At 44.5% G+C, this 25,599-nt stretch overlaps 1 protein-coding gene and 1 long non-coding RNA gene across 2 annotated transcripts in view; one reads left to right on the top strand and one right to left on the bottom strand.

Moving 5' to 3' along the window:
* Nucleotides 1-25,599, top strand: part of RBM46 (RNA binding motif protein 46) — a 44,315-nt gene that overhangs the window by 7,258 nt on the left and 11,458 nt on the right. Inside the window, 3 exon segments of the mRNA XM_030564086.1 lie at nucleotides 8,977-9,444; nucleotides 10,449-10,879; nucleotides 10,882-11,233. Coding sequence (XP_030419946.1) covers nucleotides 8,977-9,444; nucleotides 10,449-10,879; nucleotides 10,882-11,233 — 1,251 coding nt within the window.
* On the bottom strand, nucleotides 3,777-14,055 carry LOC115652266. Its single transcript, XR_004000592.1, has 3 exons — nucleotides 13,959-14,055; nucleotides 5,966-5,971; nucleotides 3,777-3,787 (listed from the first exon to the last, which is right to left on the bottom strand). It is a non-coding gene; the product is annotated as an uncharacterized LOC115652266 (long non-coding RNA).

The following is a 25,599-nucleotide window of genomic DNA, read 5'->3' as shown; positions in this document are numbered from 1 at the left end:
CATGGAGTGGGTGGGGCTTTGTGGGGCCCCCTCACACTTTTAGGTAGAATACGTCATCCCTGATGTATTTTTAAATACAATAAGCATAATTCAACAGAACAAAGGCTATGTTTGATAATTTGAAGATGTTAAGTATAGCCTGTCAAACAATGTGTATAGCACCATTGTTCCCAAACTTCTTAGTACTGCAACTTCCTTACAGATAGTATACAGTTTGGTGGCTCCCCAGAACTAATTTTTTGTTCTTTTACTGTCTCAGGACACTAATTTCAAGAGGGACCACTAGTTTGGTTGGTTTGGGGCCTTTATTTAACTATTCAGTTGGTTTAATTATATAATGTGATCTAACCCAAATTTTTAAAACAATAATTTGAAAATTATGAATTTTTGACTTGTTTGGACACAGCTGAAGATTTTAATGAGAAGAATGGTCCTATTTTGAACTGCATGGTTCCACAGTGTTTTCCAAATTTAAATGATTTATGTGTTTAGTCACAAATCATAGGTAAAAACCTAGACTCAAAGATAACTGGGAGCAGCACTTTCATGGATTCATCACTGAGCTCTTTATACTGTCCTCTAACAGAAATCCAGAATTCCTGGATCATTATATTTTAAATATGTGATCACTTGACAATGTGATACTTAAGGTTAGTATGGGGTCGTGTGTTACTGGGAATCTGTTTTTAATTCAATCAGTAACAAAATTAATGTTAAAATCTATGAAAATACTCATCAAAATGGGAATACAACTCAAACAAATGAGTCAATATTTGGTCTTTAGTGGCATTTTGATTACTTTCACTTTGTTCTGTTAAAGTGTGATAACCCTGAAAACATCTTGGTAACTCCCTTTTCAATGTGGCAATTCCAAAGACAAAGTTGCTTTGTGAATTGCCTGGGTTCCTTTCATATCTAGTATTTTTGCTTTCCTCCTTGAAGTATTAGGTTCAGTGCATTCAGTCTGTCAAATATTTCTTCTAGGTAAGCTAATATAGTTAAAAAGTCAGCATTACACATGTAATCTGCAAGGTTTTTTTTCCCAAGGAGAAAAATTCTGTTTTTTTTGGTACTCAATTCAAAGACATGTAACACTTCCCCACATGACTTCTCTGTGAAACAAGTGGAGTGTGGTCAGAGCCCATGGGTCTGCACAGCATAATAAAATGTGTTTACTGCCTGGAATTAACAAATTTGGTAACTGTTGTGGGCTTCACATACTTCACGTTGCAACTTAAATGTCAAAGCTTGGAGGTGAATCATGTAGTGAGTCCAAATTGTTGCTGGTGCCACTTTCTTCACTCATTCTGCAACCCTACTCTTCTATCCCATCATGGCTGCTGCCCCATCAGTGCACTGTGAATTCATTGAGGATCTTGTTCTTAACTTGTTCTGTCAGCTGGTCCTGGATGTTTTCTGTAAGATCCATCAGTGTGTTGATGGATTGTGGTATTTAACACAGGAATGTTTTTCAGTGTTATGGTTTCTTGTTTCCCAATCATAATTCTATGCATGTCTGTTGCTAGTAGAAGGGTCTTGTTTATGTTTTTCAGTTTACATGGTTACAACATAAGATGCTTCTAAGGCTTTTGGAGGAACAATTGCTTATTTAGACATTACTCTTTTGCCTCCTTAGTTCTCCTCGTTTCCGAAGGAAAAAGTCACAGCTCTTATTTACAAATTCTAGGTGTTTGCTTTCTAAATGTTGCTGTAGTTTCCCTGGCCTTGTACTTTCATTTAGTAATGCTGGAAAACAAATGATACATTGTGGCTGTGGACTTTCCAAAGTAGTATCCAAACCTGAAAACCCAAACATAATGTAACTATCACCTTATTGTCTATTTCTTTCCTTTTCTGTTTAACTTTATTAAAATCGTCTTTAGCTGAACGTTTGCTTACATGTACGCTTAGTACTTGGTAAAAATTGTTCCATTATAAAAATAAAACTCACCTGTCTCTGCCTCAGCCCCCTACCCGCTAATGAACTGGTGCTGCTGTTGCTGGCACTGGGATCCTTTCTTTGCACTTTGCACTTTGCTTCAGCAGGGGCCTTCAGCAGAGATTTCTGATGAATATTTCCCCCAGCAGGAAGTTTCTGTGCTGAGGCCCCCTGCAGGAGTGAAAGGCATGGAGATGCTTCCAGTCACAGTATTAGCAGCAGCAGCAGCAGGACAAGACCCCAGTAATTTCTAAGCTTAGTTTAATAGTCTCTTAATTAGGGGAAAACCCAAAATGGGCATATCTGCTCCCCCCCCACAAAAAAAAGAATTCTCATACGCTCATGGCTCTCCATGAAGATTTCATGATTCTCCAAGGGAGCCATGGGTCACAGTTTTGGGGGCACTGGTGTAGCACATACAAATTTTGCCGTCTGAAAAAAAAAATGCAGAATCTGACCATGCTGGAAATATACCATTCTCCAAAACAGCACCAGCAGTGTGTCAGATGACAAAAACTGCAGAGGACAACATAGCCTAACTGCATTTGGCAAAATGATGTGCTGCTTCAGTCTCTGACTATGGTATGTATTTTGCATTAATTCTTTGACATGTAAGAACAGACTGACCAGTGAAGGTGCTGACAGATACTGCTATCAATGTAGTTTGGCTTCGCTGATTTTTTTTTAATGTAACTTTAACCCCTTGGCACTAACAGATCTAACGTTGCAACCATTAAGTGCCTAATGCATTTTGCACCCAGCTAATCTAATTTTGAATAGCTGTGAAAGAATGATTCAGTGTATATAACTTGAATTGTTTTGTGAAATTGAGTGTATTGAAAAAGGCAATTAGATCAGTTCATTGTCTTAAAAGAGAAGAGATGGGAACATGATTTTCATTTCTGATGTCTATTTAGGACTTAATTGGTTGGTTAGATTGAGAGTGACAATAAAAAAAACCAAGTTATGTTAACAAAGGATCCATTATTGTTTAACTTTTATGATTTCCTGACAATACAAAGCATGCACATGTACCTGCCCCTTTTGGTGAAGACTGAAATCTGTACTGCCTCTTCTGTCCCCAGATCAGGGATCTGCACATAGGAAAGAGGCCTGCTTGGGGCAAGTGGTAGCTGTGTTAGATTGCCATTTGTGTTAGCTGCCTTGTCCTGTGATCAGTCCTTTGAGAAGTCTTAAATGTTAATAAGGCTTTATTAACATGCAGGTGGTGCACTTCCATGCTATGTAACTTTGGGGACAATGAAATGCTATGTAGACCCTTGTGATGTGGCTCCAAATGGATGCTGATAATCCTGGCGGATTCCCTATGTACAGTGCATAGGGAATCCGCCAGGATTATCAGCATCCATTTGGAGCCAGATCATTCTGTTTGGCTGGGTGAGGTTAGTCTTCAATCTAGTAGAGTTTTTATCTCTTCTGTTACATCTCTGGCACTTTTCTGGAGATGAGGATCACCTGGTCCACTAAATGTAATGTTTGTACACATTTAATAACTATAACATTATTTACAAAAGTTATTGTAACGTGTCTTACTTATTGATAAACTTTCATGTAAAATGTAGGCAAATTCTTACTCGCCTTCTGGAGGCTCACAGGCCTGCCTCTTTCATATTTTCCCTGTTGTATTTCTTTCCATTTTCTACCATCTCTCCATGCTGTATGTCCTCTCATAATCCACAAATCTGCTCTTTGTTTTACATATAGATGCAATTTAGTTTTCAAAGCTTTTTTCCTCATTTATTCTAAGTTGTGGAAGAGTGTGCAAAGAGGAAGAATATGTTACAAGGGGATGTTGATCACTATTTAAATTGGTCTGCAAAATTCATCCTATAATTTCTAAAACATCTGATATTTTGTATGCAGTGGTGAAAGATAACGTTATATCAGATCTGTGGTGATACCAGATAATCAGTGCATGTGAAGACTTAACTTGGCTAAAGAAGAGAGACATGGATTTGATGAGTACTTTCTGACACCAACTAAGGATTTGTCTGGTTTCTCCCTTCTTCAGTGTTAAGAAAGATTGTTCTTCAGCCTGGGGCACCCTTAATTCAGATTCTTTTGTTCTGAGGGTGACTGAAATGAAGGACAGTTAAATCAGAATGGTTATTCCAGTCAATTTGAAATAACTGATATATGGAAACTAGTATGAATACTTACAGCTACTAGTGTAAAGATCCTAGTGCACACACTTAATATGCTATGGATTTGAATCACTGTATAATTTTTAGTTGCATAGTCAAAATTTGACATGGGATAGGATATAATTTTTTTAATATTTTCCAAAGGAAAATTCACCTATAGTCTCTTCAAACATTCTCAAATGTGTAAATATAAGACACCTGTTAACATAAATAAACTCAGATATAAAGTATATATGAAACTTAATTTGGCATCAGCTTGTGAAACTGGAGAATTATGGGATGAGCAAAGTGAGTACAATTTTCTTGCAGTTTTTGAATATAATGAGAGAAAACAGTAGACTGCAAATTAACAAAATTCTGCATCCTTTGCATATTTGATATGTCAGCAAAGTGAAAAATATGCCATATGTTCATGTTTCGGCAAGGACGAACCTTTTGTTCTATTTTATACCACGAGCAAGATATGGACTAGCACAGCCTGAGGGCCCACAAACATATTACCTGACATAGCGCGTTCAGATCAGCATAATGTTTACAGGGTTGAGCAACAGGAGTCATATTAGAAAATAATTAAGCATGTCCTCTACTCAAACTTCAATTGAAATATTGAATAACTAGAGAATGTGCCATAGGGATGTGCATTAATTTTGAAGCCCTAATTGGAGAGGAGAATTTTGCAATTGTTTTGGAACTTTACATCTTTGACAGGAAAATGTATTGATCTTCAGCACGAGAGAGATGGAATATTTGACCTTTTTGTGATAAATGCCATTTTTTGACTATGCAGTCTGGGATACTTTATTTTGGAATAATCCTCCAGAGTTTATCTGTTGCATAATGTGTGTGTGTGTGTGTGTGTGTGAGAGAGAGAGAGAGAGAAGTTTACATAGGCTTTTAAACCCCTTGGAGTACTTCAATAGGCTTGGAGGCTGTGTTGTGCTGTGCTCAGCTGCTAGCTTGAAGGACTTGTGAGCAGTTTCATGCTTAGCCATTCTGAAGGAGAAGCCAAGTTTGCAGACGGAATAGATCACTTTTGGACTGGGGTTGGTTAGTCTGACCTCAGACACCGCCACCTCCCACTGCCATCAAGAGATGAAACAGAATTCTCACTGTGGCTTCTGGGGATGGGGTGGGCTTGCAACCTACTTGAGTAGTGAAAATCTATTATGGCAGCTCAAATTAAGGTTGTAGCCAGTCTCCCACATTAGATAGGAAAGGAGAACAAAAATGTGTGGGATTTTTGGGAGGTGGGTTGGGGAAAGAGAAGGAGCACCAGGAGAACCAGGAACCCAAAAAACAGAAAGGAAGGGGGGAGGAGGTATGGAGAAGCAACTTTTGTGGGTTAGCATGTGAAATATGAGTTTCTTTTACTGCCAGCACAGTTAATCACTATTATATTAAATGCATAGCTGAAGTGTAAAAATCTAATCCAAACTTAGGCCTTGTCTGTACTATGTAGGTTTGCTGACAAAATAGTAGAGATGTACACACAACAATGCTCCTCCTACCCATTTAACTAGTTGTCGGAGAAGAACATAGTTCTCACTCTCTGGTTGGGTGCAGCGAAGTCCGATACTTTATTCTCAAGCAATTGCATAGAGGGAAAGTGTGCTCTAGGACACAGGGTTTCCCCCTCCTAGGCAGGTCTCTCTACAAGTAAACAATTACAGCCAGCATTTATACCTTTATTGCAAACAATAATAAGCAACACTACACAGACAATAATAAGAAACAGCTGCATTTTGTTTATACATAGGTCATCCTGATAACTTATTTTTCTCACTTCAGACTCTAGTCTACATTTCATATTTGTCTACACAAGGTCGCAACAACTTCTCACACAACTTCCCACTTGCCTCACACAATCCTTGCTTCTACAAATCTTGGGTTAGGGTTACAGCTAGCCTGACTCTATCTAACAGAGACTGTCATGTATTGAAATCCCCTTTAAATCCCTGTCAGTTCTTTCTCTACTTCCACATTGTGCTACGCTGAAATAATAAATCCATCTCGACGAGTGGCATAAAGCTTTTGGTGGCAAAATTAGTGACACTGTGTCACTGTAGACACAGGGAAACATAAGCAAGCACACAGTAGCCTCGAGGCATTGTACAATGGCTATCATTGCACTTTCTACTCAGCTGCTCTACAGCCAGATATACATGTGCGCGCTCCTTCCCCCTCACCCCCAACACCCCTAACCTGCCAAATGCACATTCTACCGTCATCATGCACCTGCTGAGCCTGTTGTTGAAGTGCTTCTTGCTGCTGTGAAGGTTTCCATTGTATGGCTTCATGAACTACAGGTATAAGGGGTAAGTTGAGTTTCCCAGGATCACTATGGGCATTTCCACATCCTCTATTGGAACCTTCTGGTCTGGAAAGAAAGTTTCTGTGTGCAGCTGTCTATACAGGCCAGCATCATGCACCTTTCCTAAGCAGCCCATGTTGATGTTAGTGAAACAACGCCAGCGATTTACCAGTGCCTGCAATACTATAGAGAAGTAGCCCTTTTTCTGGATGTACTCCCTCATGAGATGGTCTGGAGCCAAAATTGGGATACATGTGCTATCTATTGCTCTGCCAAAGTTAAGGAACCCCACTGCCATAAAGCCATCTGTTATTTCCTGCACATTGCCCGGAGTCACAGTCCTTCATAGCAGAAGGCCATTAATGCCCTTGTACACTTGCATTACCACAATCCCTATGGTGGCCTTCCCAAGTCCAAACTGATTCGCGATTGGGTGGTAGCAGTCTGGGATTGCCAGCTTCCACGAAGCGATTGTCATTTGCTTTTCCATCATTAGGACGGCTCTCATTTCGGTGTCTTTGTGCTGCAGGGGAGGGGCAAGCTCTGCATACAGTTCAGAGGAGGTGGCTTTGAGCATAGAAAAGTTCTGCAGCCACTGCATGTCATTCTATACCTGCATCACAATCTGATCTCACCACTCAGTGCTTGTTTCTCAAGCCCAATAGCTGCTCTGTGAATGCCAACATCAATCTTGAAATATTTCTTTCCATAGCAGACAGCAGGGCAGGCAGCATGAATTTCTGTTCATTCATAACACTTGTCACAAGACGGGCCCCAGCACTGTGATGAGTGCAAAGCTTACAGGGGCAGTTGAAAAATAGCATGAAATGCAGTTGGAAGCCCTTGGAATTATGGGATGGAGAAAACTGCATCGTGGGGGGCAGTGATCTTGCCTCATGATGCACTGTAATCCACTCCTAGCAGGAGAGAGTGATTTGCACAGTAGGATAACTACCCATGGCGTACTGCTCTGTCAGTGCTAGAGTACCAACTGTGGATGCACTCCACTGACACCAGGAGTGTTGTGTGAATGTGCACAAGTGATTTAATTATGATTAAGGCTCCATGTTTGTCACGGAGGTTGCAGAAGTCATAGATTCCATGACTTCCTGTAACCACTGTAACTTCTGCACCATAACTTCTGCAGCAGTTGGTGTGGCTGTTTCGGGTGGTCCTGGGCTCAGCCACACCGGCCACTGCTGGAGCAGCTCTGAAGCCAGCTGCTGCTTTGGCGGCCCCAGGCAGCTGCCCCTGGGGACTGCCCAAGCAGTGACTGACGTGGCTGGCCCTGAGGACCACCTGAGCAGCAGTCCTGGGGGCAGTGGGAGCAGCCACAGCTGAGCAGCTCCCAGCAGTGATCCTGGGGCGGCCGGGGCAGCTGCTGGTCCCATGGGGCTCCCCCAGCCATGGCAGGAGTAGCAGCAGATGCGCTCCCAACCCCACCGCGCTCTTCCCCTTGGCAGCTGGTGCTGCGGGCTCCTCTCCCCCACAAGGTCCCCCCTTCCCAAGAGTCAATCAGGGTATTTATGGTATAAGTCATGGACAGGTCACATTCATTCATATATATTAATATCAATTTGATGCTATTTATAAAGCCAGGTAAGTGAAGCTGAAGTTGTCATTTCATGAAGTATGACACTCTTGCAATTCATAAACACAGCACCAGGAAAAGAGCTAGCATTTGGATGAACATGTTCTGTATGTTTAAGCAGTAGGTATCTGGAAATGTTTGCCATAACTATATTTCTGTTGTAGTCTGGGAAGGATTTGGATTAATTTCCACCCTCCATTTTATGCAGAGAAGTGTGCAGTTTGGAAATCTGACACATCTCCCTTACAGTAGAATGTACAGTGAAACCCCGCTATAACGTGATGTTTGGGGTCCAAAAAATTCCATCGCGATAAATGTGGGGTCACAGTATAGCGGGTTTTCAAGCCGGTCAGTTTAAGTCAGTGGTCCCCAATGCGGTGTATTGCTGTGCAGTGCCTAGTGCCCCTAGTGCCCAGCATGGGAGAGAAGCCGTGGCCCCACACCTGTCGGGGACAGAACTCCAAGGCTGCGGGCGCCGGTATTCTCTGTCCCCGACAGGTGTGGAGCCGTGGCTCTTCCTCTGCTGGGCACTAGGCGGGAGCATATCAATGTCTCGGCGGGTGCCATGGCATTGGGGACCACTGGTATTAGGCCTTAAAGGGGAACCAACTTATGATCACGTTATATGCGATTTCGCGTTATGGCGGGGCGCGTTATTACAAGGTTTGACTTTAACTGATGTTTTTTGGACAATGTATTAGGGATTTACCTTTGAAAATTATTTATGTAAAATGTATTTCCTCTAATTGCTTTATTGAACTTAGTAAAAGTTCTTAAAAAACAAACCAACCCAAAATGCTGAACAGGGTTGTCTTGTTTTCAGAGCTGAATTAAGAAAGATGACATAAATCAGTACAATAATAACTTTAGTAACATACTGTACAGCATTATCAATACATCAGAAATACTGTTTGAGAAAGTAGTGGTTATGGCATTCATACTTACTGGTTGCTGAACAATTTTTTTTAAGGTTGGGAAGGTCCTCCCCCACCTCGTGGCTGTGAAGTTTTTGTGGGAAAGATTCCTCGTGATATGTATGAAGATGAATTAGTCCCTGTTTTTGAGAGAGCTGGGAAGATTTATGAATTCAGATTGATGATGGAATTTAGTGGTGAGAATCGAGGATATGCCTTTGTGATGTACACAACTAAAGAAGAAGCCCAGCTAGCCATCAGGATCCTTAATAATTATGAAATTCGTCCAGGAAAATTTATTGGTGTCTGTGTAAGCTTAGACAACTGCAGATTATTTATTGGAGCTATTCCAAAAGAGAAAAAAAAAGAAGAAATCTTGGATGAAATGAAGAAAGTTACAGAAGGAGTGGTTGATGTTATTGTTTATCCAAGTGCTACTGACAAAACTAAAAACCGTGGCTTTGCCTTTGTAGAATATGAGTCTCACAGAGCTGCTGCTATGGCTAGAAGAAAGCTAATTCCAGGTAAGCCTTTTAATTTTAATATTAAATGTGCAATTTATAAATCAAAGCATTTATAATAGATCTCCACTTTTGGATCTGTGCTTACACCACCTTTATCTTACTCAGTTGATTTCTGTGGGACATGACACACGCTTAGTTCTCTCCTGGACAAGGATTTTTTTTAAATTGAGGGATGAACATACTGGAATTGGGAAAGGGGGAGAAAGCAAAAGATTCAGTAGCAAGGGAGAGAGTTGGAAGGAAGAGGAGTGAAGAGATCAGGGGAAGCAGAGTTGGAGAAACAAAAAAGACAAAATGTGTGAAATCCTGGCCCCATTGAAATGATTGACAGAACTATTGACTTCACCCAAAGTCTTATGTTGGTCACAGACAAGAAGCATTGACTTTTTAAAGAAACTTATCTAAGCCTTGAAAAGTAATAAGAGAAATAGTAAGGCCAACTCAACAAATGTAAGAACAAATTTGGAGTACCATACCATCTTTTAACTTTTTAAAAACATAACATTCTTTATGATGATCTGTGAATTTGTTTAATGCATATTGGGGAAATAATTTAACAGGGCTCATTCTAACATGGACACACCCTATTTTGTTTCCCCATCCCTCCTCCCCCCAAAGTATGACTATTCAAAAAATACATTGCATCATCAACTGGCAAAATATTTGACTAATTGAAAATACATAGATTTCACAAAAGCAATCATCTTTAGCAAAACTAGCACTGGTTGTAGTTTAAACAAAAGCAGACTGAGTACTTTTTAAACAGATGAACATTGCTGAATTTTTTGCTAATTGACCTCTATACTTTCAAGCAGTGTTTGTTTAGCGAAGTGAATGCAAATAAAACATTTCATCATGGATTGTTTCAAATTTAGTATTATAAATAACATAGGCTTATTTCAGTGTTTTGGTTCCTGGAATGGTTAATGAATATTATTTATCACTTAGCTTTCTTTTTTCAGTATTATGCATGTTACTTAAATCTAATACTACTTTTGTCCTAGGAACATTCCAGCTATGGGGACATACTATTCAAGTAGACTGGGCAGACCCAGAGAAAGAAGTTGATGAAGAAACAATGCAGAGGGTTAAAGTCTTGTATGTAAGAAACTTAATGATCTCTACTACAGAGGATGCAATTAAGGCTGAATTTAACAAATTTAAGCCAGGAGCAGTTGAACGTGTGAAGAAACTGAGAGACTATGCTTTTGTTCATTTTTTCAACCGAGAGGATGCAGTTGCAGCTATGTCAATTATGAATGGAAAATGCATTGATGGTGCTAGTATTGAGGTAACACTGGCAAAACCTGTAAACAAAGAAAGCACTTGGAGACAGCATCTTAATGGTCAGATTAGTCCCAATTCTGAAAATCTTCTAGTTTTTGCTAACAAGGAAGATGGTCATCAAAAACCGTTAGGAAAACCAGCAAATCTTTTCAATTCGGTCTTAATGGTCAGCACAGTCCAAGCCCCCCTGAAATTGAAAGGTGTACTTACCCATTTTTCCCAGGGACAAAGCTTACTCCAATTAGCATGTATTCTTTAAAATCCAATCATTTCAGTTCTGCAGTAATGCATTTGGATTATTACTGCAACAAAAATAACTGGGCACCACCAGAATATTATTTATATTCAACAACAAGTCAGGATGGAAAAGTACTCTTGGTATATAAAATAGTTATTCCTACTATTGCAAATGGATCCCAGAGTTATTTTATGCCAGACAAACTCTGCACAACATTAGAAGATGCAAAGGAATTGGCAGCCCAGTTTACACTGCTACATTTAGGTAAGTTTAAGAATTATTTTTAATTAGTTCTTAAGAATTGAAACTAGGTTACTTTAAATTTGTTCTGTGTGTACATAGCCTACATACTTGCTGCCTGTGGGCTAAGTGCATCTTTCCTGTATTCTCAGTTCATCAGTCTAGAGCTTTAGGGTGGTGTCACTGTTGCTCATGATAAACCAGAAGCACAGCAGTAAGGAAATCTTCAACTTCACACTTCCAGGGCCATTTTTCTGCTTTAGTTCCTTCACATGAATGCAGGTTGTAACAATGCATCTCTTATTTTTGATCTTTTTCCTACTTCTGTTTTATACTTCTTCCCATTTCATCTTCTCGTTTGAATTGAGTACAAAGTGGGCTCCAATAGGAGTGTCATCATCTCATGGTATACTTTTTGCCCACAGGAATGATTTAGACCATAGGCTACAGGAGAATTACCAGGAAGAAGAAACAGTTACATGTCAGGAAGAGCTATAGCTGCCTTCAGGAGGGATTGACTTACCTGTCTTTTAGAACTGAGGACTGTGGCAATAGAAAGGTGGCTTTACAACTGCCTACCTCGTTGTGGGTCCTGTGCCACAGGCAACTTGGCTGGACCAAAAGGATAGAGCTCTATATGAAGCTGAGAATCAGGGTGGATCATTAAATCATTAGTCAGGAAGACTGTATTTAATCATGGATTTCTACAGAAAAGTGCATTCTTGTTGGTTATTATAACCTTAATACATATTCTTCACAACTCAAAGATATATAGTGTGTACTTTCTAAAAATGAAACCTATGTTTTTAAAGTGATTTATTCTGAAAACTTTTCAGATTAGTTTTACAGCTATATCAGAAAACGAATAAATGTTTGGTTATTTCATTTACCAAAGGTAAATGAAGCAGATAGTTCACCTCCCAGTGACTTCATAAATATCTCCAGTTCAATCATTAATATTTGGAGGATTTTCTTGCTATGCTGTGTTAGGAGGAGAACATCACCAGACAGACATTTAAATTTGTTTTATTTAACTAAAACAACATTATTTATTCTGGATTTTTTTCTTCAACAGCAGACATACAATATTTTAACAAAACAAGCATATGAATTTTTGAATTTAAACATTCAAGTTTTTTAAAATAGCTTTGTTTTTGTTAAAATTGTTTTGAACTAAAATAGGTAAATGAATATAAAAAAACCTCAAAAAACAAAACTTAAATCAACTATGTCAGCCAGGTCAACATGAGAAACTTAAAAAATTGGCTTATGCAGCTAACTCAGCCGTCTTCACCTTCATTTTCCTGTTTGTTCATAATCTGGAAAAGAAAAACAAGCTTTCCTACTTTTTCAGGTCCCAAATGATTTCTCAATTTGGAATGAATTAGTCCAAAGGAAGAAAATACTCTTTCTACACTCGCAGAAAAAGCTACTGCTATTAAAAGTGAGATAAGCACTTGGAATCGGAGACTGTTGAAGTGCTTAAGTGACTTCTACGAGTTCACTGATGTGACTGTCTTTAAAACGTCATCAGCAAACATATTTTTCTTGAATGGATCACTCTTAGCTCTGAAGTTTATTATAGTTAGCATGATGGAGAGATGATTGCTGGATATCCATGTCATAACCAACTCCTCTTCTTCAGCAGTTAAGGTTTGACCCTGGTACTGAATATTGAGAATATTGTCAAGAAAATGAGCTGGAGGTAGTGCTTGTCCCATTTGTTTTTTTAATGCTTGTAATTTAACTCTGTCATTGTTTAAGATCTCACTCAGTTCCTTCCAAATTTCAACAGCGTCAGCAATAAAACAGCTATTTCCCTGCATTTTGTTCAAGGCTTCAGAAATAGGCTCCAGGGTACTCAGCATATGTTCAACATTTCTCTTAAGCCCAGTGTTGAGAACTTTGGCTGTGACAGTGCCATCTATTTTTTTTCACAATTTTGTTCACAAACTGTCATCGGATTAGGCCAGTTCTTGATATAATGCTCCAAACAGCCCACTACGTTCCATTGCACGTCTTGTGGGAGAATTAGCTTGGTTCCTCCCACTTGTTTCAGAGCAGCTACTGTAAAGTGGTTGTTAGGGAAGTATTTTGCAATTTCAAAAACATTAGCCTTTATTTCTGGAACACTGAAGTCTTTGGCTAGGAGGTGGATCAGATGAGCACGGCAACCGTATGTTGTTAGCTTGGGACTCTTTACTCTTCCAAATTTCTGTTAATCTTGGATACATTTGCAGCATTGTCTGTGACCAAGCTGCATACTAGACATTTGAATTTTTTTTCACAGTTTGTTATAGCTTTTACTGCTACTTCTTGTAAGTAGTATTCTGCTATGTGTGCATTTCCTGATCTATCAATTGTTTTCCGTAAGGAAGACATTCCCTTCTGCTGTTGTCACACAAGCACATACAACAGGATCATTGTGGACATTGCTCCACCCATTAAGGCTCAGGTTAACAATTTCACCCTCTAGACCTTTTTGCACAATGTTCAATTTCTCTTTCATATACTTTGTCCAGTAATTTGCCTGCGACATCTGCTCTGTTGGGTGGACTGTATCCTGGTCTTAATGACTGAACCATGTTAATGAACTGTGGGTTCTCAATCATATGGAAAGGAAAGTTTGTTGCATAAACAAATCAGGCAATTTTTTCATCAGTTACCTCTTTTTGTAATCTGCTGGCAGTTCTTATCACAAACTTACCTCTGGTGGTTTTTAGATGATGGAGATTTTCTTTTTTGCTACAGGTGAATATACTGTGGCTATGACATACTTGATGTGACTGAAACACTATCATTGGCAGATAACTCTGAAACTATAGAAAATGATGGTGATCTTGAAGGTGGATGGTCTTCAGAATCCTGTCTGTTGAGGATGGATTCTCCTAAACAAAATAAGTCAATGCAGTTATTTAATCATTATCACCATGCTGCTCGTTTAGTATTACTCATTGCAGTCCCTGATACTCAGTACTACTTTAAAGGTTAAATTGTAAAAGAAAGGTCTGCTTATTTCAGCGATTTATTTTTCATCACAACTGCATCTACCATAGAGTAACTATATTTTTTGCTCAAATATGATAATTCAAGAATAGTCCAGTAGGAAGACAGGCAGTCCTTAAGAAAGAAGTATGAAATAAAAAAGTTTACCAACCTGAAGATCCTGCATGTTCAGACATATTCCTTTCATCATCTTCAACGCAGCTTCCTCCTGAGAAGGAACACTTCTCATGATGTTGTTTCAGTTTCATTTGAGCAACGAGGCCTTGCATTTCTTTGTTGCACTGTTTGCATTTTGCACACATGCCTGTCTTACCCATTACTTCATTAAAATATTCCCCAACTGGGTCTCTTTTATGGCCTGCTGCCATTATAGATTTTTTCCCTTCTAGTTAGAGAATAGTATGGTAGATCTCAAATCAATGAAGACTATACTCAGACCTCAAGACTTGTTTCTACTGCCTGTCCCTCTCTTCTCACATTTATCTCCAGGCTTCTTCTCCTTGTCCAGATTTATTCCATCCCCAACAATCTTCTGTTCACTGAAGGCTCTGAAACTTTGCACTTTTAGAGAGAGGTAAGGGATTGACTCTGTGTACACAAATTTGCAGAGGGACAATAGGGTTGAGGTCTGTTATTTCTCACCTATATTTATTTATTCTTCTTCGAGTGATTGCTCACATCCATTCCAGGTAGGTGCGCGTTGCGCGTGCACGTTCGTCGGAAACTTTTTTTACCCTAGCAACTCCAGTGGGCCGGCAGGTCGCCCCCTGGAGTGGCGCCGCCATGGCGCTCGATATATACCCTTGCCAGCCCGCCCGCTCCTCAGTTCCTTCTTACCGCCGTGTCGGTCGTTGGAACTGTGGAGCGCGGCATAGCTGTCCTCCACGTCCCTAGCTCTCCTTGTTAACTACCGTTATTATTACAGTTGTTAGTTAGGTCGTTAAGTATAGTTAGTTAATTAGTTGTAGTGTAAATAGTATTGTATACAGTTGTTCGCCGGTCTGGGCTGTAGCCCTTCCCGGCACCCAGCACCGGGCTCATGCCTGGTTCGCCGGGCTTTAAGCAGCGTGCGGCCTGTAAAAAGCCTATGCCAACCAGCGACCCCCACGACGCGTGTCTGAAGTGCCTGGGGGAATCGCACAGGTCGGACAAGTGCCGCATTTGCAAGGCTTTTAAGCCCAGGACAAAGAAGGAGAGAGACCAGCGACTCAGGACTCTCCTAATGGAGGCGGCACTTGACCTGGCAGCTTCACAGGCCGTGATCTCGGCGCCGGCACCGGATCGCACCGGCGCTGGGAAGACTCCCCGGCACCGACCTTCCCCGGCACCGGGTGCAGAGGCGAGACCGTCAACGTCTGCTACTCCAGCCAGGCAGACCCGAATGGAGCGCCCGGCATCGACATCGGCCGCGGCGCTACCGGCACCGTCGACTCCGGGCCCGGTGGGTCCGTCGAGTCCGGTGCCGCCAAGCTCCCCCATAAGATCTGGGGTTGAGCTATTGGTCCTATCCTCTCCGGAGACCTTCGCCTCGGCACGGGACCTTATCGCCCTAACTGAGTCTACTCAGCCGCCATCCCCGGTACCTCAGGTGCGGGTAGCATCTAGGGGCAAGCCCATGATGACGACACCGTCTCGGGACTCGCGCTCGCGATCCAGGTCCCAACGCCACGGTCGCTCGAGATCCCGCCGCCGCTCGCAGTCCCGGCACCGCTCCCCTCGGCGGTACCGGTCGCACTCGCGGCACCGATCGACCTCCAGACGGTCGCGGTCTGACTCCAGCCGTCGATACCGGCACCGTGACTCTAGGAGCCAGTCTCGCCATCACTCACCGTGCTGGTCGACCTCCCGGCACCGAGCTGATGGCAGGTCCCGGTCGACCTCCCGGCACCGCGTCGGTGGCAGGTCCCGATCCCGGCACCGAAGCAGCGGCCGGTACCGATCCAGATCCCGGCACCGAGACAGAACCCGGTCCCGATCCCGGCGCCGCTATGACTCCCGGTACCGATCCCCGGCACCGAGAAGATCTTCGGTGCCGAACCGCGCAGACCCTTATCAGCCGGGGTCGGCCCCGCCATGGCCTTCTAGGCAGCCGTCGGTGTCGTCTCAAGCGGACAGCGTGTATGCGCTGGGCACCGACAGGCAGGCAGCGTTGTTTCAGGACCCTCCGCAACAGGACCAGGGTCCGCAGCAGTGGGGGTTTTGGACCCTCTGGGCATACCATCAAGCCCAGGGCCCCCAACAGCTTCCTGCTAGGCCTGCAACGGCGGAGCACAGGGTGCCAGAGGCTTCGTTGTCTCGCCCCCCTCCCTCCCCGGATGGAGAGGAAGGATCGAAGCAGCAAGACCCTGCTCTTGCTCCTGAGACAGAGGCGAGGGCTGAGGGGGACCCCCCACTGGACACTTTCTTGCCGGGGGTCTCCTCATCCTCCTCCCCCGACGAAGCGGTGGCTGGCACCTTCTCCAGTAGCCCTCCTCCGCTGGATCTCAGGGCGCACCAAGACCTCCTTAGGCGAGTAGCTCAGAATCTGAGCCTGCAAGCCAAGGAGGTCTCTGAGATCGAGGACCCTATCGTCACCATCCTCTCATCTGATGCCTCCACCAGGATCGCCCTACCCTTCATTAGGACAATCCAGGCCAATGCCAATACAATCTGGCAGTCACCGGCCTCCATCCCCCCTACGGCGAGGGGCGTCGAGAGGAAGTACATGGCCCCCTCCAAGGGCTACGAGTACCTCCACGTCCACCCGACACCGTGTTCCCTGGTGGTGCAGTCGGTGAACGAGAGGGAGCGCCACGGACAGGAAGCTCCAGCCCCCAAATCCAAGGAGGCCAGGCGTATGGACCTCCTCGGCCGTAAGGTCTATTCGGCTGGGGCCCTTCAGCTCAGGGTTTCAAATCAACAAGCCCTGCTCAGCAGATACGCTTTTAACTTGTGGGTGGCAGCGGACAAATTCAAAGAGCTGCTGCCACAGGAGGCCCGCCAAGAATTTGCGGCCATTCTGGACGAGGGCAAGAAGGTTGCACGAACCTCGTTGCAAGCTTCTTTGGACGCTGCAGACTCGGCTGCCTGCACCCTCGCCTCGGGGTTAACGATGCGCCGTATCTCCTGGCTTCAGGTCTCTGGCCTTCCACCGGAGCTCCAATACACCATCCAGGACCTCCCGTTCGAAGGCCAGGGCCTGTTTCCAGAGAAGACAGACCCCAGACTTAAAAGTCTCAAAGACAATCGGGTCATTATGCGCTCCCTCGGGATGCACACGCCGGGAACGCAGCGCAGACCCTTCCGGCCACAGCAGCAACAGCAGCGCAGGCCATACCCCCAGTTCCGCCAACGGCAGGACCTCAATAGGCGCCATGGCAGGAATGGAAGGCGTAGACATTCGGGGAACCAGGGCGGGCAGAATCAAAGCTCCTCTAAGCCCCCGCCTGGGCCCAAGCCTTCGTTTTGAAGGTGCGCCCGAGGGCGCAGTAACAGTTTTCCCCACGGATCCTTCCCCCCCGTTTTCCAACCGCCTTTCGTTTTTCCTCCCAGCGTGGACCCAAATAACATCGGACCGCTGGGTCTTACGCACGGTACAGACGGGATACCGCCTGCAGTTTATATCATTTCCTCCTTCCCGCCCCCTTCCTCGTCCCTCTTCAGGGACCCCTCTCACGAGCAATTCCTTCGACAGGAGGTACAGACGCTCCTCAACAAAGGAGCTATAGAGGCGGTTCTGGAAAACGAGAAAGGCAAGGGGTTTTATTCCCGCTATTTTCTGATCCCCAAGGCCAAGGGAGGCCTCAGGCCTATCCTCGACCTGCGAGAGCTCAACAAATACCTAGTGAAGTTGAAGTTCCGCATGATATCCCTGGGGACCATTATCCCATCCCTGGATCCAGGAGACTGGTACGCCGCCCTCGACATGCAGGACGCTTATTTTCACATTGCCATTTGGCCACACCACAGACGTTTCCTTCGATTCGTGGTGGGCCGCCTTCACTACCAATTTGCAGTCCTCCCATTTGGCCTTTCTACAGCCCCGAGGGTATTCACAAAATGCATGGCAGTCGTTGTGGCACATCTTCGGTGCAGTCGTATCCACGTGTTCCCTTACCTAGACGATTGGTTAATTCGGGGCACGTCGGAACTACAGGTTTGCAGCCACGTCCGCAGGATCACCGGCCTGTTTGCTACCTTGGGCCTCATGATCAACATAGACAAGTCCACCCTGCTCCCCACGCAGAGGGTGGAGTTCATCAGGGCCGGCCTGGACTCCACCGTGGCCAGGGCTCTTCTGCCGTTACCGAGGTTCCAGGCGTTGTCGGCGATCGTTCAGCGATTGCGGGCAGCCCCCTTGACATCCATACGACATGTCTAACCCTGTTAGGCCACATGGCAGCATGCACATTTGTGACCGGTTACGCTCGGCTCCGCATGAGGACCCTCCAGTTGTGGCTCATCGCACATTACCGGCCGGCAAGGCAACCGCTAGACATGCTGATCGCAATCCCCCAGGGGGTGTTAGATTCTCTCGGCTGGTGGTTAGACCAGTCCGTAGTGTGTGCGGGGCTCCCTTTCCACCCACCTCAGCCTTCGGTGTCCCTAACAACGGATGCCTCAGATCTCGGCTGGGGGGCCCACCTGGGAACCCTGAGAACACAGGGCCTGTGGTCCCCGCAGGAGGTGAAGCTGCACATCAACATGCGGGAGTTGAGAGCGGTCCGCCTTGCTTGTCAAACGTTCTGTCACCAGCTTCGAGGTCGTTGTGTCGCGGTGTTTACCGACAACACGACGACCATGTACTATATCAACAAGCAGGGCGGCACCAGATCCTCTCCCCTATGTCACAAGGCGATGCGACTCTGGGACTTTTGTGTAGCCCACTCCATTCACCTCACGGCTTCCTTCCTCCCCGGAGTACGGAACACGCTGGCGGATCGCCTGAGCAGATCCTTCCTATCACACGAGTGGTCCCTTCGCCCAGACGTCGCCCTCTCAATCTTCCAGAGGTGGGGTTATCCCCGTGTGGACCTCTTCGCATCCGGGGGGAACAAGAAATGCCAGGCGTTCTGCTCCTTTCAGGGCAGGGAGCCCGGGTCTATAGCGGATGCCTTCCCTATTCCATGGACGACCCACTTGTACTACGCATTTCCCCCGTTCCCACTGGTCCACAGGGTCCTTCTGAAGGTGCACAGGGACAGGGCTCGCGTGATCATGGTAGCCCCGGCGTGGCCCAGGCAACATTGGTACCCCATGCTGCTGGACCTGGCCATAGCCGACCCAGTTCCCCTGCCCCTTCACCCGGACCTGATCACCCAGGAACATGGGACTCTCTGTCACCTGGACCTGCAGTCACTACACCTAGCGGCGTTGTTCCTGCGTGGCTGACCAGTTCTGAACTGCGCTGCTCCACCCCGGTACGGGAGGTACTTTTGGGCAGCAGGAAGCCTTCCACTAGAGCGACATACTCGGCCAAGTGGAAGCGTTTCTCCTGTTGGTGCGTGGAGAAAGGTCTCCACCCTATGGAAGTTTCGGTGGCCAATATTTTAGACTATATTTGGTCCCTCAAACAACAGGGCCTGGCGATATCGTCTTTGCGGGTCCACCTGGCAGCTATCTCCACCTTTCACCCGGGTGGGGATGGCCGCTCCGTTTTTTCTCACCCGATGGTGACTAGATTCCTGAAGGGGCTGGAACGTTTATACCCTAACGTCCGACTCCCTGCTCCAACCTAGGATCTTAACCTGGTGTTGTCTCGGCTCATGGGGCCCCCCTTTGAGCCGTTAGCTACTTGCTCCCTACTCTATCTCTCTTGGAAGACTGCCTTTCTAGTAGCTATCACCTCAGCTAGACGGGTGTCGGAACTCCGGGCTCTCGTGGTAGACCCCCCGTATACAGTCTTCCACAAAGATAAGGTGCAGCTGAGGCCACACCCTGCCTTTCTCCCCAAGGTGGTCTCGGCCTTCCACATCAACCAAGAGATATTCCTCCCGGTTTTTTTCCCAAAACCTCACTCTTCAGGCAGGGAGCAACAGCTCCACTCGCTTGATGTCCGTAGGGCTCTCGCGTTCTATGTGGAGAGGACCAAACCGTTCCGCAAATCCCCCCAGCTTTTCGTGGCAGTAGCGGACCGCATGAAGGGGCTTCCTATCTCCTCGCAGAGGTTATCCTCATGGGTAACGTCCTGTATCAGGACCTGCTATGACTTGGCCCACGTCCCTACGGGCCGTGTGACTGCGCATTCTACCAGGGCGCAGGCGTCGTCGCTGGCTTTCCTCGCCCGTGTGCCCATCCAGGAAATCTGTCGGGCAGCGACCTGGTCATCGGTCCACACCTTTGCTTCCCACTACGCCCTGGTCCAGCAGTCAAGAGAGGATGCGGCCTTCGGATCTGCAGTGCTCCATGCCGCTACTTCTCACTCCGACCCCTCTGCCTAGGTATGGCTTGGGATTCACCTACCTGGAATGGATGTGAGCAATCACTCGAAGAAGAAAAGACGGTTATTCACCTTTGTAACTGTTGTTCTTCGAGATGTGTTGCTCACATCCATTCCACACCTGCCCTCCTTCCCCACTGTCGGAGTAGCCGGCAAGAAGGAACTGAGGAGCGGGCGGGCCGGCAAGGGTATATATCGAGCGCCATGGCGGCGCCACTCCAGGGGGCGACCTGCCGGCCCACTGGAGTTGCTAGGGTAAAAAAAGTTTCCGACGAACGTGCACGCGCGGCGCGCACCTACCTGGAATGGATGTGAGCAACACATCTCGAAGAACAACAGTTACAAAGGTGAGTAACCGTCTTTTTTATTTTATTTTAAAACATCAAAATTTCTGTCTTCTCCTTCTGATACCTGTCAGTCCTATCCAATCAATTGATTGGAGTTCTAATACTGCATTTTTATCTGTGTGTGTGTGTGTGTGTGTGTGTGTGTGTGTGTGTGTGTGTGTGTGTGTTAGATGCCCCTACACACGCTTTTATATAAGTGGGCATCTAACATGTTTCCTATATATTCTACAGTGCAATTTTCCTCTTCTGTGGTGGTGAATGTGTTGTAGCTTTCAGTAGCCCCCAGCAGGATCACAGCCCATCCCCTGATAGAATGCGTAAAGTGGAATATTTCTATAAGTATAATAATTTATACAGAGTGTGTGTTAAAGGGCTAGTAATCTAGAATTATTCTCTGATGGGTACAGATATTCTCTGCTTTGTCATTCCTTTAGTAGATAGAGCCTAATGCAGATTTGAAATGACAATTCTCCTTCTCTCCCTGTACAACACTGTAGAACTTGTGGACATGAGAAATTAGATTAACAAAAAATATCTTTTTATTCCAGGAAGCTACTGAGAATGTTAGTTTAGGTTGTTGTCTTACTTCCTGAACATGGCTGGTTGTCACTTGGAGGTTAAGATTTTGCCTTTTATTGCTGGACACACATCTTGTGTGTGAAGTTCAGTTGTCTCTTCAGAGAAACAGCACAAAACAATTTCAGATTTATTTTTCTTTGATTTTAGCCTTCCTGTTCAAAAAGTCTTATGCATGGAAATGTCCAATATGTACAACCCATTCCTTCCCACCAGTTTAGTACTGATTTGTTTTATTTACATGTTGTTGGTCATCTCTGGGGAAATACTTTTGTCAGAGTATCCTTGGTTCATAGTGTACAAAACAGAAAGAAAGGCTGCAAGTTGGTTATTTGTGCTTGTTTTCTTTAAATACTGTAGAATTGGTCAAGTTTGCATCTGCTAACAGTCGGTGCTTAGGCTTCCCCTTTTTCCTCTGGGTGCTCAACCTCCCCTTTGCCCCGTCCCCACCTCCACTCCACCCCTTCCCTGAGGTTCTGCCCCCATTCCAACCCCTTCCCCAACATCTCTGCCCCATCTCCGCCCTCCACCCTACCCCTATTCCAGCTTCTTCCCCAAATCCCTGCCCTTGCTCCGCCTCTTCCCTGCCTCCTCCCCTGAGCATACCACGTTCCCATTTCTCCCTCTCCCTCTCAGAGCGTACTAATGCCGCCAGACAGCTGTTTCGCTGCGGCCAGGCTGGAAGTGCTGGGAGGTAGGTGGAGGAGTAGGGGCATGGTGCACTCGGGGGGGGGGGGAGGAGGAGGAAGTAGAGATGGAGCTCGGGGTGAAGGGAGCTTGGCTGCCAGTGGGTGCAGAGTACCCTGCGCCAGCCCCGGAGCGCCCACGGAATTGGCACCTATATCCCAAGAGTCCAGTATCTCTTCCCACAGTCCTCAGAACTCTGCAAATCAGGGGCATTCCCACTCCAAATCCAGTTTGGGACTAATCAAAAGTTTAAAAAGCACCAACTTGAAATACAGCCTCTGTGACCACTCTGCCTCACAGTTTGGATCATGGAAGTGTAAATAGCACTGTGCACCCAAGTGCTGTGCTGTAACTCCCCTATGTGGATGCTGTGGGTGCGATCTAAAGGTTTGTAGTAGGGGCTGTCAATTAATTGCAATTAACTCACGTGGTTAACTCAAAAAAAAATTAATCATGATTAATCACACTATTTAAACAATAGAATACCATTTGAAATGTATTAAATTTTGGATGTTTTTCTACATTTTCATATATATATATTGTATTCTGTGTTGTAATTGAAATCAGTGTATATTATTTTTTATTACAAATATTTACACTGTAAAAATGAAAAAAATAGTATTTTTCAGTTCACCTCATACAAGTACTGTAGTGCAATCTGTCGTGAAAGTGCAACTTACAATGTAGATTTTTTTTCTTTTTTTTTACAGAACTGCACTCAAAAACAAATCAATGTAAAACTTCAGAGCCTGCAAATCCACTCAATGCAACTTCTTGTTCAGCCAGTCACTAAGACAAGCAAGTTTGTTTGCATTTACGGGAGATAATGCTGTCCTCTTTTTATTTACAATATCACCAGAAAGTGAGAACAGGATTTGCTTGGCACTTCTGTGGCTGACATTGCAAGGTATCTACGTGGCAGATAGGCTAAACATTCATATGCTCATTCGTGCTTCGGCCACTATTCTAGAGGACATGCTTCTATGCTGATGACACTCGTTTAAAAAAATGTATTAATAAAATCTGTGACTGAACTCCTTGCTCTGTTTTACCTGCATTCTGCCATACATTTCATGTTATATCCGTCTTGGATGGTGACCCGGAACAGTCACTGCAAATTTCACAAAATGCAAAGAAGGTACCAATGAGATTTCTAAAGATAGCTATGGCACTCGACCCAAGTTTTAAGAATCTGAAATGCCTTCCAAAATCTGAAAGGGACGAGGTGTAGCACATGCTTTCAGAAGTCTTAAAAGAGCAACACTCCAATGCGGAAGCTACAGAACCCGAACCACCAAAAAAAGAAAATCCGCCTTCTGTTGGTGGCATGTGACTCACATAATGAAAATAAACATGCGTCAGTCTGCACTACTTTGGATTGTTATCAAGCAGAACCCATTATCAGCATTGACACATGTTCCCTGGAATGGTGGTTAAAGCATGAGGGGACATAAGAATCTTTAGTGCAGGGGTCTCAAACTCAATTTACTATGTGGCCAGTGCCAGTCCTCAAATCCCCCGCAGTGGGCCAATAATGTCACTGAAGATGGTGTTCAGAAAAGAAAACGTTTATATTGTATTTTTTATTTCCAATTTCATAGAAATAATAAAACTGTCTTACAACTTTATACAATTCTTTGCTTGCCAGAGATTTTTCAGTGTTTGTCAGACACCCGGCAACACTTCAGTTCTGTCAGTTTGTTGATGATTGACCTCAGCGACTGAGCAGTTGAAACCTTGAGGATTGCAGCAGGGTGTGATTCAGATAGTTGTGTTTGGTATTTTTACTTTGTGGGGAAAAAAGTGATGCTGCCTCCATGGCTGACTGCCTGGTGACTAGTGTTGGTATTTCTGCCCCTCTCCCCCAGCCAGTGGGACCTGCGGGGGGGGCCGCGGGCTGTGCCTGCAGCAGTCAGAGCCAGCAGCGTGACTGTTTGCGTCTCTCCTCCGTGGGCTGCAGTGGGGAGGTTCCCGGGCTGCAGATGGCCCGGGGGCTGGGAGTTTGAGACCCCTGCTTTAGTGGAACTAGCATGTAAATATCTTACCATGCCAGCTACAACAGTGCCATTTGAACACCTGTTCTCACTTTCAGGTGACAATGTGAACAAGAAGCGGGCAGTATTATTTCCTGCAAATGTAAACAAACTTGTTTGCCTGAGCGATTGGCTGAACAAGAAGTAGGACTGAGTGGGCTTACAGGCTCTAAAATTTGACATTGTTTTATTTTTATTCTACATTTGTAAGTTCAACTCTCATGATAAAGAGATTGCAGTACAGTACTTGTATTAGGTGAACTGAAAATACTATTTTTTTTGTTTTTTACAGTGCAAATACTTGTAATAAATAGAGCACTGTACACTTTATATTCTGTGTTGTAATTGAAATCAATATATTTGAAAATGTAGAAAACATACAAAAGTGTTTCAATAAATGGTATTATATTATTGTTTAACAGTGTGATTAATTTTTTAAATTGCTTGACAGCCTTAGTTCCTAATTTGCATTAATGTAATTCTGTTCAAACAGTTACATTAATGCAAACCAAGAACCTTTTAGTTGGCATCCAGAAAATTCACACAGGGGAGTTACAGTGCAGCCATTTTGTGCACATTGCTGTTCCCACTCCCACAGTTTGAACTATGAGGCAGTGTAGACAAGCTCATTGTCACTTTAAAAAAAATGAGCTCGAGATAGTTTCAGTTAATATTTACAAATGAGTTCCCCTGCCAGTTTTTGTGGTTTTACAGTCATATTTTCCTAATTTTTAAAATGGCTTTTGTATCCCATGTTGCTGTGTGGAAAGACCTGCATAAACAACTGGGAGAAAATGCCTTATCCTATGGTGAAACTGACTAAGGTCAAATGCAAAATGTAAACTGTGTGTATGGGGTGGGGAGAGCAGAGAGAAGTAATTTGTTCTCTAATCATTTTCAGTGTAGTAACTGTAGGTGCTCCTTGTAATAATAGTAGGGAAAACGTTATCAGGCACAGTAGGATTTTTGAAGTCCTCTTCAGAGTTCTTTGCAATATATTACAGTGCATAGGATAGCTACACATCACAAACAGTATGCATTTTTACTTGTTAATTTGATTCCTGTAGCCAAGACTCTGGCTACAAACAGTCCACTTAGTGGACATTGAGAGACGTTCATAAAATTTTGTTTGTATTTTTTTATGGATCAAAGGTATCTTCTTTGACAACCTCTGTGTATACCCGCTTATGGGGAGTTACCCACTGGATGAGAGCATACAGAACTCTTTCAAAGTGGGTGTGCACATTTGACTCTGGAAAGAAAGAAGTCTCATGCATACTATTAAAACTTTTTGGGGTTAGTACTGGGCATAGATGTGCTGCT

Source organism: Gopherus evgoodei, chromosome 5, assembly GCF_007399415.2.
Source record: "Gopherus evgoodei ecotype Sinaloan lineage chromosome 5, rGopEvg1_v1.p, whole genome shotgun sequence".
NCBI classification, from domain to species: Eukaryota; Metazoa; Chordata; order Testudines; family Testudinidae; genus Gopherus; species Gopherus evgoodei.
The sequence above is the reverse complement of the archived record's forward strand: the minus strand, read 5'-3'. Positions and strand labels throughout refer to the sequence as shown.